We start from the raw sequence: 20,775 nt of genomic DNA on the forward strand, positions 1-20,775 counted from the left end.
CATTCCCCATTCCCATTCCAACACGTGGTCATCCATGGCCTCTTCTACTACCACAATGAGGTCGAAGGAGCAACATCTCATATTCGATCTGGGTCGTCTCCACCTGATGGCATGAACATCGATTTCTCCAACTTCCAATAATTTTCCCCCTTTCCCTCTTCTTCCATTCCCCAATTTGGCTCCCCTCTTACCTCTTCCCCTCACCTGCCTATCTCCTCCTCCTTCCCTTTCTCCCATGGTTCAAACTCCTCTCCTATCAGATTCCTTCTTCAGCCTTTTACCTTTTCCACCTATCATTTTCCAGCTTTTCACTTCATACCCCACCTCCCCAACTTGGCTTCACCTACCATATTCTAGCTTGTACTCCTTCACCTCCCCCAACTTTATTATCTTGGCTTTTTCCCCCCTTCCTTTCCCGCCTCGGCCCAAAAAGTTGACTGTTAATTCCTTTCCCTACACGCTGCTTGACCCACTGAGTTCCTCCAGCGTTTTGTATGTGTTGTTTCAGACAGATTCACAGTTTTGATCGAAATGCTTGACTGTCTACTTCCCTCCTCAGACACTGCACGACCTGTTGAGTTTGCCCAGCAGATTGTTTGTTGCTTCAAATGCCAGCATCTGTAGTCTCTTGTATCTCCAGAATAACTACTTGTCTGATTAGTTTTGTTTCACTACCTTGTTTAAGACATCATAAACACGAGTTATTGAGAATAGATAAGTAGGTTAAATATTTGTATAGTCCTTTTTTAGAGTAGGTAAACTATGTGATTACAGGGCTTACGTTTTATTTTATTTACAGATTCACCACGGTAACAGGACCTTCCAGCAGAATTACTCCAAACCACCCAGTTACACGCATGCAACCAATTAACCTTTGGAAGGTGGGAGGAAAACCCAGACGAAATCCACACAGTCACAGGAAGAATATACAATCTCCTTACTGACAGCAGCAGGAATTGAACTTGGGTCGTGGGCACAGCAACAGCCTCCCATCAGAGAGGAAGCTGTGTAGTATTCACACCAAGACCATCAGACTCAAAACCAGTTACTTTCTCCAAGCAGAAAGGCCAATCAACACCTCCACCTAATAACCTACCAACCCGCCCTTCCACATCCCAACCACCTCCACTTTATGATTTCCTGTCAATCACCTTACCTACAAACACTCCTGTACCTAGTGTCATTTTATGGACATACAATCAATCTATGTATATAAGCTATCTTACCTATCTATATTTATTGTGTATTTTATTGTTGCATTCTTTCTCTTATTCTGTTTTTTGCGCTGTATCAAATCCAGAGTAACAATTATTTCATTTGCCTTTACACTTGTGTTTGGAAATGACAATAAGCAATCTTGAATACTGGAATACTCAAGCTAATCACTACACTGGAATACTCAAGCTAATCACTACGTAACTATACCAGTTTACATGAGAGCTTCCACGTGAACATTACAATGAAGATGAGAAGTGGAGGCAATTCAAAGATTTTCAGTAAAATATGAAAGTAATTGATAGTGAGATAAGAAAAGATAAATGCATGAGGTATTTCACAATATCTTACTCATGGAAGGGCTCCTTTCTCCTGATTTCAACAGCTTGGGATTTGGAAATAGTGACAGCTCAGCTCCATTTAACTCATTCCATCTTCTCAAAGGCTGAGGGCTGGGTATAAAGCTGCGTCTCGAGATGCTGTTGAAATTGGAAGCATCGTTCTGTGGGGGGAAACAAAGTCAGTCAACTTACCGCATCTTACCTGTTTGCAGCACTGTAGTACAGTGCTTCAAATTCACTGAACTGAATGCAGAGCAGAAATTATGCTCATTTTCAAAGGTGTAACCATGGGCACTGGCACTGATCCAGCTATGCCTGCCTTTTGGTCAGCTACGTGGAACAGTCTATGTTCCAAACTTACACTGGCATCACTCCCCAATTTTTCCTACATTAGATTGGCAACAGCGTTGTTGCTGCTTTCTGCACTCGTGCTGAGCTTGTCAACTTCATTAACTTTGCCTCCAACTTCTACCCCGCCTTCAAATTTACCTGGTCCATTTCTGACACCTCCCTTCCCTTTCTCGATCTCTCTGTCTCTATCTCTGGAGACAGCTTACCTACTGATGTTTATTATAAAGCCACTGACTCTCACAGCTACCTAGACAGTACCTCTTCCCACACTGCCATCCCCTTCTCTCAATTCCACTACTGTATCTCCATCACATCTGCTCTCAGGATGAGGCTTCTCATTCCAGAACAAAGGAGATGTCCTCCTTCTTCAAATAAAGGGGCTTCCCTTCCTCTACCATCAATGCTGCATCTCTTCCATTTCATGCACATCTGGCCTCACCTCCTGCCACCCCACCAGGGAGTGGGTTCCTCTCATCCTCACCTACCACCGCACCAACCTCCGCGTCCAACCCATAATTCTCTGTAACTTCTGCCATCTCCAATGGGATTCCACCACCAAGCACATCTTTCACCCACCCCCAATATTCTGCTTTCCGCAGGAATCGCTCCCCACTGATCTCCCTCCTAGCACTTATCCTTGCAAGCAGAACAATTGCTACACCTGCCCCTACACCTCCTCCCTCACTACTATTCTGGGCTCCAAACAGTCCTTCCAGGTGAGGTGACACTTCACCTGTCAGTCTGTTGGTGTCATCTACTGTATTCTTTGCTCCCAGTGGGGCCATCTGTATATTGCTGAGACATGACGTAGATTGGGAGACCGCTTCACCAAGCATCTATGCTCCGTCTGCCAGAAAAAGCGGGATCTCTTAGTGGCAACTTAGTGGCATCCCTTAGTAATTCCACTTCCCATTCTCATTCCAAAATGTCAATCCACAGCCTCCTCTACTGTCATGATGAGGCCACACTCAGGTTACAGGAGCAACACCTTTTATTCCAACTAGGTAGCCTCCAACCTGATGGCATGAACATTGATTTCTCAAACTTCCGAAAATGACCCCTCCCACCTTCACCATTCCTTATTCCCATCTCCTTGTCTCACCTTATCTCCTTACCTGCCCATCACCTCCCTCTGGTGTTCCTCCTCCTTTTCTTTCTTCCATGGCCTTCTGTCCTCTCCTATCAGATCCCCCCATCTCTTTCACCAATCCACTTCCCACCTCTTTACTTCAGCCTGCCCCCCACTCCCAGTTTCACCTATCACCTTGTGTTTCTTCCTCCCCTCCCCCCACATTCTTACTCTGACTCCTCATCTTTTTTCTCTAGTTCTGATGAAGGGTCTCGGCCCGAAACATCGACTGTACTCTTTTCCACAGATGCTGCCTGGCCTGCTGAGTTCCTCCAGCATTTGTGCGTGGTTCTCTTTTTCCTGTACATTAGTAGCACTTGTTGGTTATTGGAACAGAAATAACCAGGAGCAACATTAGGCCTCTCAGCCCCTCAAGCCCGCCCTGCCATTCATGTACAGGATAGAACAGTCCCTTCAACTCATGATGCCTGTGATGAACTAATACTCTCCTCGGTCTGTACATGATCCATATCAAATCTATTAGAATAGTTGAAGAAATAACAAGCAGGATAGAAAAGGAGAATCGGTTGATGTTGTGTACTTGGATTTTCAGAAGGCCTTTGGTGCCACAGATGAAGCTGCTTAACAAGCTGGAAGCTCACAGTATTACAGGAAAGATCCTAGCAGTGGCTGGTTGGCAGGAGGCGAAGAGTGGGAATAAGTGGAGCCTTTTCTCGTTGGCTGTCAGTGACTAGTGGTGTTCCACAGGGGTCTGTGTTGAGATGGATTATTTTTACATGTCAATGATAGAATTGATGGCTTTGCTGCAAAGCTTGCAGAAAATATGAAGATAGGTGGAGGGGCAGGTAGTTTTGAAGAAGAAATGAGGCTGCAGGAGGACTTAGACAGATTAAGGGAATGGACAAAGAAGTGCCAGATGGAATGCAGTGATAGGAAGTGTATGGTCATGCACTTTGATAGAAGAAATGAAAGGATTGACTATTTTCTAAATGGAGATGAAATGCAAAAATCTGAGGTGCAAAATGATTGGGAGTCTTTGTGCAGGATTCCCTAAAGGTTAATTTGCAGTTAAGTCTGTGGTGAGGAAGGCAATGCAATGTTAGCATTAATTTCAAGAGGACTAGAATATAAAAGCAAGGATGTAATGTTTAGACTTTATAAAGTACTGGTGAGGCCTCACTTGGAGTATTGTGAACAGTTTTGGGCCCTTTATCTTAGAAAGGACATGCTGAAACTGGAGAGGGTTCAAAGGAGGTTCACAAAAATGATTCCAGGAACCTCATTGTGGTCAGATGTGGTAAGGATTTTCATCTCTAAAGAATAATGGTGAATTAGATGGGTTTTCACAATAATACAGTACTTTCAAGAACCCTGTTTTAGAAACCAGCTTCATACCTGTTATTTAATGACTTAGTTTCAGATATCTTTTTGGCCATGGTGCTTTTTGAACCCATGTCTCTGGTTCATTGTCCACTTTGTCACTGGAGACCACACAGAACGTGTCAGAAACAAATATGCTTGGACAATGAAGATAGGTTGAGTGAGCGAGAGCGTTTCTCTTTGGAGTAAAGGAGGATGAGAGGAGACCTGATAGATCATAAAAGACATTGACTGAGAGCATAGCCAAAGACTTTTTCCCAGGGTGGAAAGGTCTAATAGCAGGGGACATAATTTTAAGGTGGCATAAGGAAGATGTCAGAAGTAGTTCTTTACACAGAGAGTGGTAGGTGCGTGGAACACCTTGCCAGGAGTTCTGGTAGAGGCAGATATATTTGGGTCATTAAAATAACCATATCACATGAATTATATAAAAATGAAGAGCTATGTAGGATGGCAGAGTTAAATTGACCTTTGAGGAGATTCAAAGATCAGCACAAAATATTGGACCAAACTGCTGTTATATTGGGCCATATACTGTTCTATGTTCTAAATCATTGCTTTGTTCTCATGGTTGTGACCAGCCACTGGGAGAACTGGTAACTCAGGCTGGGAAATCATGGAGTATGGAGCTGCCTTTCCAATTTTCCGATTACCACGTTGGGAGGCACTGTTGAGATGCGTGGGCTGGCTCTGCCGGAGGTGTTGCCGTGCGATGCAGCACTGGAGTGTTCACTCCACACTGGAATCTTGTTGTGAAGGGAATCCCGTGCCTGAAACAAAGCAGGAAGGTGAAGAATGAGGTGAAGAGCTGCAGGTGGTTAGATAGCTCACAGGTGCCCACGGTGTTATCAATCACGTGACTCCACACAGACCTGAAAGGACCTGCGGAGATCCACATGTGAGGCTCTGGTCTCAACACTAGCAACTTCCAAAACCAGGAGAAAATCTGCAGATGCCAGAAATCCAAACAATGTGCACAAAATATTGGTGGAACTCAGCAGCCTCTGCACCATCTCAGGGAAAGATAAACGGTCAATGTTTTGGGCTGAGACAGGACCGAAAAAAAAGATGAGAAGTCAGAGCAGGAAGATGAGGGGAGGGGAAGAAGAAGTACAAGGCAGTAGGTGATAGGTGAAACTGGGAGAGGGGAGGAGTGAAGCAAAGAGCTGGGAAGTTGATTGGTGAAATAGATAAAGGCTGGAGAAGGGGGAATCTGACAGGAGAAGGTAGAAGACCATGGAAGAAAGGGAAGGGGAGGAGCACCAGAGGGACATGATGGGCAGGTAAGAAGATAAAGTGAGAGAGGGAAATGGGAATGGGAGAATGACAAAGGGGGAGACACAATTACTGGAGGTTCAAGAAATCGATGTTCGTTGCATCTGGTAGGAGGCTACCCAGTCAGAATATAAAGTGGTGCTCCTCCAACCTGAGTGTGGCCTCATCACAGCAGTAGAGAAGACTATGGACTGACATGGCAGAAGCGAATGGGAAGTGGAATTGAAATGGGTGGCCACCAGGAAATTCTGCTTTTTCTGGCAGACAGAGCATAGGTGCTTGAAGAAGTGGGTCCCTTCGATATACAGGAGGCCACAAAAGAGCCACCAGATACAGTAGATAACCCCACTAGACTTACAGGTGAAGTGTCACCTCACCTGGAAAGACTGTTTGGGGCCCTGAATACAAGTGAGGGACAAGGTGTAAAGTCAGGTGTAGTACTTATGCCGCTTGCAATTATAAGTACCAAGAGGGAGATCAGTGGGGAGGGACGAATGAACAGCGAGTTGTGTAGGTCGTGATCCAGGCAGAAAGCAGAAAGTGGGATCGGGGGGGGGGCGGCGGAGGAGGAAAAGATGTACTTGTGGTGGGATCCCATTGGAGAAGGCAGAAGTTATGGAGAATTATGTGCTGGACGTGGAAGCTGGTGGGTAGAAGGTGAAGACAAGAGGAACCCAATCCCTGGTGGAGTAGCAGATGGACGGGGTGAGGGCAGATGTATGCAAAATGGAAGAGAATGCAGGTGAGAGCAGCGTTGATGGTGGAGGAAGAAAAGCCCTTTTCTTTGAAGAAGGACATCTCATTAGTTCTGGAATGAAAAGCCTCATCCTGAGAGCAGATGGAGGAATTGAGAGAAGGGGATAGTGTTTTTACAAGTAACAGGGTGGAAAGAGGTATAGTCCAGGTATCTGTGAGAATCAAGTTTATAAAATATATCAGTGGATGAGCTTTCTCCAGAGATAGAGACAGACAGATCAAGAAATGGGAGGGAGGTGTCGGAAGTGGACAAGGTACATTTGAGGGCAGGGTGGAAGTTGGAGACAAAATGAATGAAGTTGACGAGCTCAGCATGGGTGCAGGAAGCAGCACCAATGCAGTCATCGATGTAACGTAGGAAAAGTTGGAGAATGACACCAGTGTAGGCTTGGAACACAGACTGTTCCACATAGCTGAAAACAGGCAGGCATAGCTGGGACCCATGCCAGTACCCATGGCTACTCCTCTTGTTTGAACTTGCATGGGAACTTGCATGTGTCCCAGCTATGCTTGCCTTTCTGTCAACCTTAGAACTCTTCTTACATCGATGACTCAACCGGTGCTGCAGACCACCATCAACACAGCCCACACCTGCATCTCTTCCATTTTGCACACATCTGCCCTCACCCCATCCTCCCACCACACCACTAGGGATAGGATTCCTCTCGTCTTCACCTACCATCCCACTGGTCTCTGAGTCCAGCACATAATTCTCCATAACTTCTACCATCTCCAATGGGACCCCACCACCAAACACATCTTTCCTTCCCCCTCACTTTCTGCAAGGATCACTCCCTACACAACTCCTTTGTCCATTCATCCCTCCCCACTGATCTCCCTCCTGGGGTACTTATCCTTGCAAGGCCCAAACAGTCCTTCTAGGTGAGATTACACTTCACCTGTGAGTCTGTTGGGGTCATCTTCTGCATCCAGTGCTCCCATTATGGCCTCCTGATATAAAAATGAAGAGCTATGTAGGATGGCAGAGTTAGATTGACCTTTGAGGAGATTCAAAGATCAGCACAAAATATTGGACCAAATATGTAAGACCCGACATAGATCGGGAGACCACTTCACCTAGCGCCTACCAGTCTGCCAGTAAAAGCAGGATTTCTGGTGGCCACCCAATTCAATTCTACTTCCCACTCCCATTCTGATACGCCAGTCCATGGCCTCCTCTACTGCTGTGCTGAGGCCACACTGAGGTTGGAGGAGCAACACCTTATATTCCATCTGGTAGCCTCCAACCTGACGGTATGAACATTGATTTGTCTAACTTCCAGTAATTGCCCCCCCAAACTCCTTTACCATTCCCCCATTCCCATTTCTCTCTCTCACCTTATCTCCTTGCTTGCCCTCTGGCGCTCTTCCCCTTTCCTTTTTTTCCATGGTCTTCTACCCTCTCCTATCAGATTCCCCCTTCTCCAGTCCTTAATCTCTTTCACCATACAACTTCCCAAAACTCCCCCTCTCCTGGTTTCACTTATCACCAACCGCCTTGTTCTTCTTCCTTCCCTCCCTCCACCTTGTTGTTCTGACCTCTCATCTTCTTTTCCAGACCTGATGAAGGGTCTCAGCCCAAAACGTCGACCGTTTACTCTTTTCCAAAGGTGCTGCCGGACCTGCTGAGTTCCTCCAGCATTTTGTGTGTGTTACTAGCAACTGTCTGTCTATTCTACATCAGTATAAAGTAAGACTATTATCAAAGTGCATATACACTCAGTGGCCCTTTATTAGGTATACCTTTACACCTGCTTGTTAATGCAAATATATAATCAGCCAATTATGTGTGAATGAACTCAATGCATTAAGGCATGCAGACAAGAGTTATTGTTCAGACTAAACATCACAATGGGGAAGAAATATGATCTAAGTGACTTTGACTGGGGAATGACTGTTTGTGCCAGGCAGGGTGGTTTCACTATCTCATAAACTGTTTATCTCCTGGGAATTTCACACACAATTGTCTCCACAGTTTACAGAGAGTGGTGAAAAAAACTAAAACAATATCCAGTGAGTGGCAGTTCTGTGTGTCAATATGGCCGGTTAATAAGAGAGGTCAGAGGAGAATGGCCAGACTGGTGCAAACTCTACAAGAAGGTGACAGTAACAGCAGTGGTGTGCAGAAGAGTATCTCTGAACACACAACACATCAAACCTTGAAGCATACAAACATACACTCAGTGGAAGTGGTCAATGAGTATTAATTTATTTGTTTGTTTATTATTGTAATCTATCATAATTTTTACTGTTTGTATTGCTGCCACGAAGCTACAAATTTCACAACATAATTCACTGATAAAAAACCTGAATCTGAATCAGTTCTGTCTTTTAAGATTTATAGGATGTGGCCCAGTTAATACAAAATGGTTACTGAACAACTTTCTTCCATTTACTAGTAGAGAATAGCGGATCCTAAACCTAAGTGTTGTGCCGCAGAATTCTCTGAGGAAGCAATGCTGACCTTAGTGTAGAAACTGAGGAAGTTGCAGGACAAGTGGAAGTGTTTCTCCACGAGGAACCGATAGCGACGGCGCTCCTCAGCTATGACTAGCTTGTAGTTGTTCTGCAGGAATGAGTCCATGCCAGTCTCGAGACTGTGAAACTTCTCCTGAAACAGAAAATGTGCATGTTATAATAAATTTATTGATTTTATGTGGATGAGGTAGTTCAAAGGGCTTCTCAATGGGATAAAAGTACAAATATGAAAGTAAAATTAAAATAGACATGAAAATAAAAGTCAAAAAGATGTTAGTTAAAAGCAAGGTTAAATAATTCTGTTTTGAAGTAGTGTTTAAATATGTTAGCTGAGTCTGCATCCGTTATAGTTTTAGGTACTGAATTCCAGTTTAGGAGAGTAGTTCAAAAACTGTCTGAGAAGTTAAGAGTGTTATTGTAGGGTAGTGCAATTGTTGGAAAAACACATAATTCACAGCCACCAACATTGAGTTGGGGTTCACTTTAAGAAGCTGTTCTAGCATGATAACAGAAAGGAAACTATACACCAGTTAACCTGACCTCAGTGGTTGGGAAGAATTTGGAGTCAATCGTTAAGGATGAGATTACAGAATATTTGGTGATACATAAAGATAAGACAAAGTCAGTATGGTTTCCTTAAGGGAAAATTTTGCCTTACAAACCTACTGGAATTCTTTGAGATTGCAAGTAGGGTAGGTAAAGGAGATGCAGTGGATGTATATTTGGTCTTTCAGAAGGCCTTTGATAAGGTGCCATGCATGAGGCTCCTTACTAAGTTAAAAGCCCATAGTATTACAGAAAGGTTACTGACATGGTTAAAGTATTGGCTGATTAGTAGGAGGTAGCGAGTGGGAATAAAAGGATCCTTTTCCGGTTGGCTGCCAGTAACTAGTGGTATTCTGCAGGGGTCGATATTGGGACTGCTTCTTTTTATGATGTATATCAATGATTTAGATGATGGAATAAATGGGTTTGTTGCCAAGTTTGCAGATGATACAAAGATTGGTGGAGAGGCAGGGAGTGTTGAGGAACCAGGTAAGCTGTGGAAGGACTTAAGGCTAATTTATACTTCTGCGTCAAATCTATGCCGTAGGTACGGCGTAGCTGCGTACCCTACACCATACCCTATGCCATAGCCTGACGCGCACCTCCCCAAAAATGTAACTATGCATCGCGGCGACACAGACTGCAACAACTGTGATTGGTCCGCTTGGTAACATCGCATTTCCTCCGACGCTGCAATAGCTTCCCATTGGGCAACTGAAGGGCAGGGAAGGAACTCTGGCTGCAATGCTTTCCATAAAGCTTTACAGACATCCGAAATTATGGAGGACCCTGTGCTTGATGCCAGTTTGTAGCTAGCTGCTACAACCTGTTGACTTCCATCTGAAGCTAAAACTCGAATGGTGATTGAGTATACTGTGCGTACACTGATGTGAAATAAATGGTTGGAGACGATGAATCAAATCGTCAAATCTACCTGCCAACATCCAAAGATATTTGAAATGCATTTCCTCGTCCATGTCTCTCAGTTGCCGGACAAGCACAGAAAATTCACCCTCCTTCCGTTTCAGTCGCCATTGTTTGAAGTTTGAGTTTCTTCGTGTTGAGTTTCAACACGAAGAAACTCAACACAATTACAGACAGCTTAACAAGGCCACCACTCCACACATCCAGGACTTTCTAGCACATTTGACTTCCATTCAAGACGAATCCAGGATCAGCCATGATGGAATTGTGGAGCAGACTGGATGGGCTGAATAGCCTAATTCTACTCCTATGTCTTCTGTCTTGAGTGAGTGTGCAGCCAGCATCACCTATTGATGAGAAGGAATAGAGCGATGAAACCTCGCTGGAGGCCACCAACAGCAGGCAGCAGGATCCAGACCTACCGGACATGATGGGTGATGCTCTGCTTCAGTGGGTGATGTTATACACCAGAGTTCATTCTGGCTAAAGTGGCTAGACCTTTGCTCAGTGCAGATTTCCTGTGTACCCAGGGACTATTAGTCAATTTTAAGACTACCAGTTTGTGGACTTTGGATCGTTACCTTGCTCCCCAGTAAGTTCCCCACAATGACTCAGTCAGGTGCATACACCACCGCATGTGAGGTTACTCGACTGCTGGGCAAATTCCCAAACCTCACCAAGCCCAAGCTCTCCACTACAGTCGCAAAACATGGGGTCAAGCACTATACATCCACAACTGGCCCATCAGTCCATGCCTGAACTGACTGGACCCAGAAAAGCTGGCAACCGCAAAGGCTGAGCTTGCCAACATGGAAAGACTTAGCATTGTACACCAATCAAATAGCCCCAAGCTAGTTAGGCTGCACTTGGAGTATTGTCAACAGCTTTGGGCAGCATATCTCAGAAAGGATGTGTTGTCACTGCAGAGTGTCCAGAGGAGGTTCACAAGGTTGATTCCGGGAACCTGTGGTCCCTAAGTCTGATGACGGTTGTTATCCATGTGACAATTACAGACAGCTTAACAAGGCCACCACTCCACACATCCAGGACTTAGTTGGTCAGAGGTGTGTGGCAGCCCTCTTCAGCCTGCAGCTCCATTCTCCCCAGAAGGAAATACAGCATGTTTGACTGTGAGCTTCTCTATCGTAGGGGTCCCCAACCTTTTCTGCACTGTTCATTATTGACAATATTCTTGCGGACCGGCTGACCCGGTGGGGGAGTGGGGTGTAGGGTTGCCAACGGACAAGAGTAGCAGTCAAATGCGTTGTGTTTACCCCGAGAAAGACTACAATGACCATGAAGCCTTGAGCGGGCACCAGTGCACATGCGTAAACGTGCCGATTTTTTCCCCCACAAATCGTTTTTGGCGAATCTGTCTGGGGGGGGTGGGGGGGAGTGTTAATCTCGACCAGAATATAGGTGATAAGTGGCTAATACACTCAATTTCGTTTCTAAATGGCTTTATCTAACGAATTTAATATTAAACACACCGCGCATATTTTCCTCGCATGAATATAGTGATAAGTCAATTATCAGGGGCGGGCAGGGGAGCTTGAAGTAAGTGTTGAACAAACTTCCAGTAGAAGTGGTAGAGGCAGGTTCAATATTATCATTTAAAGAAAAACGGGATAGGTATATGGACAGGAAAGGAATGGAGGGTTATGGGCTGAGTGCAGGTCGGTGGGACTAGGTGAGAGTACCATTCGGCACGGACTAGAAGGGCAGAGATCGCCTGTTTCTGTGCTGTAATTGTTATATGGTTATATGGTTATTTAAGTCACTTATAAGTCAATAGCATCATAACATTTTAAGTAAGTTTGGATATTCAACACACAGCACATATTTTCCCTGTATGAACATATAAAATCATTGCAACACACCAATATCGCTGAATCAGTGGGAGCCCTGGGCTTTTTTCCCTGCAACAAGATGGTCCCATCGAGGGGTGGTGGGAGACAGCGATACTCGAAGGGGGTTCCTTATGTCTAGCCTATTCCGCAATTTAGTTTTTGTTACATTCATTGCAGAGATATGTTGGAAATGGAAGCAACATTTTCAGTGCTTTCGTGGCTACCTCAGGATATTTAGCCTTGACTTTGATCCAGAATGCCGGCAGAGATGTTATGTCAAACATACTTTTCAGCCCGTCGTCATTTGCAAGCTCGAGGAGCTGATCTCCTTCCCGCGCTGACACGGATGACGCGCGGGTAATGACCTCGCGTGCATTCAAACTCAACAGTGGCCGTGACAGGGAATGAGGAAAGTTGCAGCTGACTCATATCGCCAAATCATATCATTTCCTCGCAACCAGGTAGCAGATGCTTTGCAGCCCGGTGGTTGGGGACCGCTGCTCTATCTGGCTGTCCGCTATTTTTGTTTTCTTCTAGAGGGTCACCATTTCACAGCGTTTGTTGACCATAAACCCCTCATGCATGTGATGCCCAAAATATCAGACTCTGACCTGCATATCAGAGTTCACAAGTGACATCAATGAGAGCCCCAGATGTGGGTTGCTCAGTTTAGCATACCATCTGATATTTCCTCTGACCGTGGTCCCCAAATCATACCAGATCTCTGGGCTGCGATGGCCCAGAACCTTAGCAGTAGGCACCATGGCGTATCACCCACAGTCCAATGGCCTATGCAAGCAGTTTCATTGTTCCTTAGAGGGTGGTCTGAGGACTGCTCAGCTAAATGAGTGCTGACATGACCATCTCCTGTAGGTCCTGCTGAGGCTCAGAAGAGCTCCAAAAAAGGACCTGCAGTCTTCCATGACTGAATTGATATACAGGTAGTCATTATGAGTGCCAAGTTAATTTATTCCTGATGCAACAACCACCTGGTCAGCCTCTCAGAAGTGTTCCACGCTGCTCAGTAAATTCAATTCCTTTGACCCTAAGACCATAAGATATAGGAGCAGAATTAGGCCATTTGGTCCATCGAGATTTCATCATGGCTGATCCAACTATCTGTACAGCCCCAATCTCCCGCCTTCTGCCTGTATCCCTTCATTCCCTGAACAATCAAGAATCTATCAACCTCTGCCTTAAATATACATAAAGACTTGGCCTCCACAGCTGCCTGTGGCAAAGAATTCCACAGATTCACCACACTCTGGCTAAAAATATTCCTCCTGATCTCCGTTCTGTAAGAATGCCCTTTATACTAAGGCTCTGTCCTCTGGTCTTAGACTCTCCTACCATAAGAAACATCCACTCTACATCCACTCTATCAAGGCCTTTCACCATTCGAGAGAATTTCAATTAGGTCACCCCTAATTCTTCTGAATTCTAGTGAATACAGGCCTAAAGCCATTAAACACTCTTCACATGACAAGTCATTCAATCCTGGTATCATTATCATGAACCTCCTTTGAAGCCGCTCCAGTTTCAGCACGTCCTTTCTAAGATGAGGGGCCCAAAACTTCTCACAACACTCCAAATGAAGCCATTGCCCCCATACCAAAAAAGACCAAGGTAACATGCCTGAACGACTGACGTCCTGTCGCACTCACGTCAATAATAAGCAAATGTTTTGAGAGGCTGGTCAAGGATTACATCTGCAGCTTGCTGCCACCCAAACTGGACCCCCTACAATTCGCCTATCAACACAACCGATCGACAGACGACGCAATAGCCACTGCTCTGCACATCGTCCTTACACACCTGGAGAGGAGGGATGCTCATGGGAGAATGCTGTTCTTGGACTACAGTTCAGCATTCAACAGCATAATTCCCTCCAGGCTCGACAGGAAGCTCAGAGACCTCGGCCTTGACCCTGCCTTGTGCAGTTGGATCTTGGACTTCTTGTCAGATCGCCAGCAGGTTGTAAGAGTGAACTCCCTCACCTCCACCCCTCTGTCTCTCAATACAGGAGCCCCCTCCAGGGTCGTGTACTAAGTCCCTCCTTTACTCCCTGTATACCCATGACCGTGTCACCACCCAGAGCTCTAATCTGCTAATTAAATTTGCCAACAACACTACATTGATTGGCCTTATCTCAAACAATAACGAGGTGGCCTACAGGGAAGAAGCCATTTCTCTGACACAGTGGTGTCAAGAAAAGAACCTCTCCCTCAATGTTGCAAAAACAGAGGAGCTGGTTGTGGATTACAGGAGGAATGGAGATGGGCTAACTCCTATTGACATCAATGGATCTGAGGTTGAGAGGGTAAACAGCTTTAAGTTCCTCGGCATCCACATTACCGACTACCACAACAGTGCCTCGTCCACCTCAGACAGTTGAGGAAGTTTGGTATGGGCCCCCAAATCCTAAGAACTTTCTACAGGTGCACAATTGAGAGCATCCTGACTGGCTGCATCACTGCCTGGTACAGGAACTGTACCTCCCTTAACCACAGGACTCTGCAGAGAGTGGTGCGGATAGCCCAGCACATCTGTAGTTGTGAACTTCCCATGATTCAGGACATTTACAAAGACAGGTGTGTAAAAAGGGCCCGGAGGATCATTGGAGACCCGAGTCACCCCAATCACAAATTATTCTAAGCTGCTACCGTCCGGGAAACGGTACGACAGCATAAAAGCCAGGACCAACAGGCTCCGGGACAGCTTCTTCCACCAGGTCATCAGACTGATTAACTCACGCTGATTTGTGTGTATTTCTATGTTTTATTAACTGTTCTATTTATTATAAGTTACTATAAATTGCACATTGCACATTTAGACGGAGACTTAACAAAGATTTTTACTCCTCATGTATGTGAAGGATGTAAGAAATAAAGTCAATTCAATTCAATTCACCAGTGTTTTATAAAATCTCAACATTACATCCTTCCTTTTATACTCTAGTCATCACTACATTGCATTTGCCTTCCTCACCACAGACTCTAAATGCAACTTAACTTTTAGGGCATCCTGCAAAAGGACTCCCGAGTTATTTTGCACCTCAGTTTCTTGTATTTTCTCTCCATTTAGAAAACAGTCAACCCTTTCATTTCTCCTACCAAAGTACATGACTATACACTTCCCAAAACTGTATTCCATCTACCATTTCTTTGCCATTCTCCAAATCTGTCTAAGTCCTTCTGCACCCTCTCCGCTTCCTCAAAACTACCTGACCCTCCACCTATCTTCATATTGTCTGCAAACTTTGTAACAAAGCAATCAATTCCATCATCCAAATCATTGACATATAACAAAAAAAGAATCAGTCCCAACACAGACTCCTGTGGAACACCATTAGTCACCGGCAGCCAACTCCCTTTATTCCCACTCTTTGCCTTCTGCCAATCAGTCACTGCCTTATCCATGCTAGGATCTTTCCTGTAATACTATGGGCCCATAGCTTGTTAAGAAGCCTCAAGTGTGGCACCTTGTCAAAGGCCTTCTGAAAATCCAAGTATAAGAACATCAACTGATTCTCCTTTGTCTATCCTGCTTGTTATTTCTTCAAAGAATTCCTACAGATTTGTCAGGCAAGGTTTTCCCTTGTGTGCATACCCCGACACCTGGAACTTCCACCATACTGCTCGGGTCTTCCACAATGAAGACTGATGTAAAATACTTAATTCAGTTAATCTCTTCCAGGGATGCCTACTCTGAAGAAGTTTAAATCTTTCCTTTGACAGGGGTTCAGTGAAACTCTCTCTCACTGCTCCCCCGCTGTGACCCCTGCTGCTCTCCAACTCTTTGACCACGTGCTTACCCAGACCCGTTACTACAGCCACGTATCCTTTCCGGGAACAGCCTCCCTCTGGTGCTCCTTCCCCTCCGCCCCTTTTTCTTTCTTCTGTGGCCTTCTGCCAATCAACTTCCTAGCTCTTTGCTTCATCCCTTCCCCTCCAAGTTTCACTTATCGCCTGGTGTTTCTCTCTCCCCTCCCACCACCTTCTAAATCTACTCTTCAGCTATTTTCCTCCAGTCCTGCTGACGAGTTTCAGGCTGAAACGTCAACTGTACTTTTTTTCCCCATAGGTGCTGCCTGGCCTGCTGAGTTCCTCCAGCATTTTGTGTGTGTTGCTCGGATTTCCAGCATGTGCAGATTTTCTCTCGTTTTCAGTTCATCTGCCATTTCTTTGTCCCTCATTACTACCTCTTCAGCATCATTTTCCAGCGGTCCAATATCCACGCTTGCTTCTCCTTTACTCTTTATGTATCTGAATACATTTTTGATAACCTCTTTAATTGCTTACTTTCATATTTCAGCTTTTCCTTAATGACATTTTTAATTGCCTTCTTTTGGTTTTCAAAAACCGCCCAATCCTCTAACTTCCCAGTAATTTTTGCTCTATTATATGCCCTCTCTTTGGCTTTTCTGTTGAATTTGACTTCGCCTGTTAGCCATGGTTGGTTCATCTTTCCGTTAGAATTCTTTTTCCTCTTTGGGATGTATGTATCCTGTGCCTTCAGAATTGTTTCCAGAATTTCTAACCATTGCTGCCCTGCTGTCATCCCTGCCAGTGTTCTTTTCCAACCAATACCGGCCAACTCCTCTCTTATGCCTCTGGAATTCCCCTTACTCCACTGTGATACTGATACATCTGACTTTAGCTTCTCCTCAAATTTCAGAATGAATTTGATCATATTATGATCATTTTCCCCTAAGAGTTTTTTTTTACCTTAAGCACTCGCATTAATTCCAGTTCACTGCACAACAGCCAATCCAGAATAGCTGATCCCCTAGTGGGCTCAACCACAAGCTGCTCTAAAAAAAATTACATAGGCATGCTAGAAGATCTCCCTCCCTGAATCCAGCAGTAACCTGATTTTCCCAATCTACCTGCACATTGAAGTTTCCCATGATTATTGTAACATTGCCCTTTTGGCATGCATTTTCTATCTCGTGTTGTAATTTGAAAACCACATCCTTACTACTATTTGGGGTCTGTATAGAACTCCCATCAGGGTCTTTTCACCCTTGCAGTTCCTTAGCTCTATCCACAATGATTCAACACGCCCTGACTGACCCTATGTCACCTCTTTCTAATGATTTGATTTCATTTTTACAAACAGAGAGACGTCGCCCCTTCTGCCTTCCTGCCTGTCCTTTAAATATAATGTGTAAGCTTGGACATTCAGTAATGCCTACATCATACCTGCCAATCTGCAATTGTGCTGCAGGTTTTTCTATCTTATTCCATATATGGTGCACATTCAAATATAACACCTTCAGTCCTGTATTCACCCTTTTCAATTTTGTCCAACTTCTACGTTGCAGCTCATCTTGTTGACAGAAATTTGGCCCTATCAACAGCCTCTCCTCACTACACATTGCCCCTGTTTGTAAACCAGCTACCTCATCTTCAGCACTATTATCCACCTTTCCTATTATACTTATTGTATTGAAATATATGCTGCTCTGTAAACTAGTCACGCCATGCTCAAACATTTGATTCCTAACTTTGTCTGCATTCTTACCAACATCTGCCTCCACAACGTTTCTCTCCTACACCAACTCCTTAGCCACATATTAAACTGTATAATCTTCCTGGTTCTGGCCTCACTATCACGTGGCATGGGTAGCAATCCTGAGGCTACAACCCTGGAGGTTCTGCCCTTTAACTTAGCACCTAACTCCCTGAACTCCCTATGAAAAACCTCATCACTCATCGTACCCATATCATTGGTACCTACATGGACCACAACTTCTAGCTGTTCACCCTCCCACTTAAGAATACTGAGGATTCAATCCAAGATGGTTCGGACCCCGGCACCCAGGAAGCAACATACCATCCAGAATCTCATTCTTGCCCACAGAACCTCCTGTTCAAACCCCTAACTAATGAATCCCCTATCACCACAACGTGCCATCTTCACCCAACCTTCCCTTCGAAGTCACAGAGGCAGACTCCGTGCTAGAGACCTGACCACTGTGACTTCTTCTGTTAGGTCATTCTCCCCAACAGTATCCAAAGTGTTGAGGGGGATGACCACAGGGGTACTCTGCAGTGGCTCCTTAACCTCTTTCCCCTTCCTGAATATCACCCAGTTTCCTGTGTCCTGCACCTTGGGTGTAACTACCTCTCTATATGTCCTATCTATTACCCCCTCAGTCTCACGAATGATCCAGACTTCATCCAGTTCCAGCTCCAACTCCTTAACGTGGATTACAAGAAGCTGAAACTGGATGTACTTCTCACTTGTGTATTCTCAGGGACACTGGAGGTCTCCCTGCCTTCCCATATCCTCCAAGATGAGCATTCCACACTATCCTGCCTGGCATCTCTACTGTCCTAGCTGAGCAGCTATAAAAAAGGGAAGGGGAAGGGAAAAGCAAACAACCTTGAGCTTTACTCTTCTTTGCTTTCTCTGACTGAAGCTTCTCTTTTTTGAGGCTGTGAAGAGCTAAAGCCTCAAGATCACCACTCTGACTCTGCCCACTCAGATGAGAGCGCTGTGATGATGGCCACAGTGGCTTTGCACCAATTCCTATCTCCCATCATGGTGTACAGCAACCATGGGTTCCTGTTGCCATACATTCCACCTCATTTGTTTTCATCCACCATGATGCACAGCAACATCCCCTTTGGCCCCCTTGTAACGGCCCATTCTGCATTTTGGAAACGAGAGGAAAGACTCTTATCATAGATAAGAGTGGTAAACCTGAATGTATTTCAGTGGATTGTCTTAAATCAGCTAACCAAGTATGGTTCCACAACCATGCTCTTGCAGTCGCGACATGACCACGAGTGTGTCAATGCACCTCTGGACGAGGGAATTATAGACCAGTTAGCCTGACATCTGTGGTGGGGAAGATGCTGGAGTCAATTATAAAGGATGAAATAGCGGCACATTTGGATAGCAGTAACAGGATCGGTCCCAGTCAGCATGGATTTACGAAGGGGAAATCATGCTTGACTAATCTTCTGGAATTTTTTGAGGATGTAACTATGAAAATGGACAAGGGCGAGCCAGTGGATGTGGTGTACCTGGACTTTCAGAAAGCCTTTGATAAGGTCCCACATAGGAGATTAGTGGGCAAAATTAGAGCACATGGTAATGGGAGTAGGGTACTGACATGGATAGAGAATTGGTTGGCAGACAGGAAACAAAGAGTAGGGATTAACACGTCCCTTTCAGAATGGCAGACGGTGACTAATGGGGTACCGCAAGGCTCAGTGCTGGGACCGCAGCTATTTACAATATACATTAATGATTGAGATGAAGGGATTAAAAGTAACATTAGCAAATTTACAGATAACACAAAGCTGGGTGGCAGTGTGAAATGTGCGGAGGATGTTGAGATAATGCAGGATGACTTGGACAGGTTGGGTGAGTGGGCAGATGCATGGCAGATGCAGTTTAATGTGGATAAATGTGAGGTTATCCACTTTGGTGGCAAGAACAAGAAGGCAGATTACTATTTGACTGGTGTCAAATTAGGACCTTGTTCATCACTCACTGAAAGTAAGCATGCAAGTACAGCAGGCAATGAAGAAAGCTAATGGCATGTTGGCCTTCATAACAAGGGGAGTTGAGTATAGGAGCAAAGAGGTCCTTCTGCAGTTGTACAGGGCCCTGGTGAGACCACACCTGGAGTATTGTGTACAGTTTTGGTCTCCAAATTTGAGGGAGGACATTCTTACTATTGAGGAAGTGCAGTGGAGGTTCACGAGGTTATTCCTGGGACGGCGGGACTGTCATATGTTGAAAGATTGGAGCAACTGGGCTTGTATACACTGGAATTTAGAAGGATGAGAGGAGATCTGATTGAAACATATAAGATTATTAAGGGATTGGACACGCTAGAGGCAGGAAACATGTTCCCGATGTTGCGGGCGTCCAGAACCAGAGGCCACAATTTGAGAATGAGGGGTAGGCCACTTCGAACGGAGTTGAGGAAAAACTTTTTCACCCAGCGAGTTGTGGATCTGTGGAATGCTCTGCCGCAGAAGGCAGTGGAGGCCAATTCTCTGGATGCTTTCAAGAAAGAGTTAGATAGAACGCTTAATGATAGCGGAGTCAGGGGATATAGGGAGAAGGCAGGAATGGGGTACTGATTGTGGATGATCAGCCATGATCACAGTGAATGGCAGTGCTGGCTCAAAGGGCCAAATGGCCTACTCCTGCACCTATTGTCTATTGTTTATTGAGCCGAGGCCCCTGTTGCTCCTCCACTCATGGAAGGTAGGACCCGAGCGGGGCAGCTCATCTGAGCTTCAGACAGGCTCACAATGCCAGTTTTAGTGAATTCTGGTGGGCCTGTCTCGGGGAATGTAATTGGTGGAAATGTACATAATTCACAGCCACTGACATTGAGTTGGGCTTTCACGTTAAGAGGCTGTTCTGACACAATGATGTAATTGTGTAAAGTACTTTTACCGTGCTTTGTTTAATAAAGGAGTTACAATGTTTTTTCTTAAACTTAAGACACTGTTTTAATGAACAAACAGTTGCCACTTCAGCAAGGCCCCTTCACTGATTTATCTGTTCATCAGTCAATAGTTTCTTCCTCTCCATA

At 45.0% G+C, this 20,775-nt stretch overlaps 1 protein-coding gene across 2 annotated transcripts in view; it reads right to left on the bottom strand.

Annotated features, from left to right (window-relative positions):
- LOC140205027 (BAR/IMD domain-containing adapter protein 2-like 2) overlaps nucleotides 1–20,775 on the bottom strand; it is a 300,466-nt gene that overhangs the window by 206,092 nt on the left and 73,599 nt on the right. For both annotated transcript variants that reach the window (XM_072272101.1, XM_072272100.1), the window contains 3 exons: nucleotides 8,873–9,019; nucleotides 5,031–5,147; nucleotides 1,567–1,717 (listed from right to left, as the gene is read on the bottom strand). In XM_072272101.1, coding sequence (XP_072128202.1) covers nucleotides 1,567–1,717; nucleotides 5,031–5,147; nucleotides 8,873–9,019 — 415 coding nt within the window. The remainder of the gene's footprint in view (nucleotides 1–1,566; nucleotides 1,718–5,030; nucleotides 5,148–8,872; nucleotides 9,020–20,775) is intronic.

Source organism: Mobula birostris, chromosome 11 (genome assembly GCF_030028105.1).
Source record: "Mobula birostris isolate sMobBir1 chromosome 11, sMobBir1.hap1, whole genome shotgun sequence".
In the NCBI taxonomy this organism is placed as follows: domain Eukaryota; kingdom Metazoa; phylum Chordata; class Chondrichthyes; order Myliobatiformes; family Myliobatidae; genus Mobula; species Mobula birostris.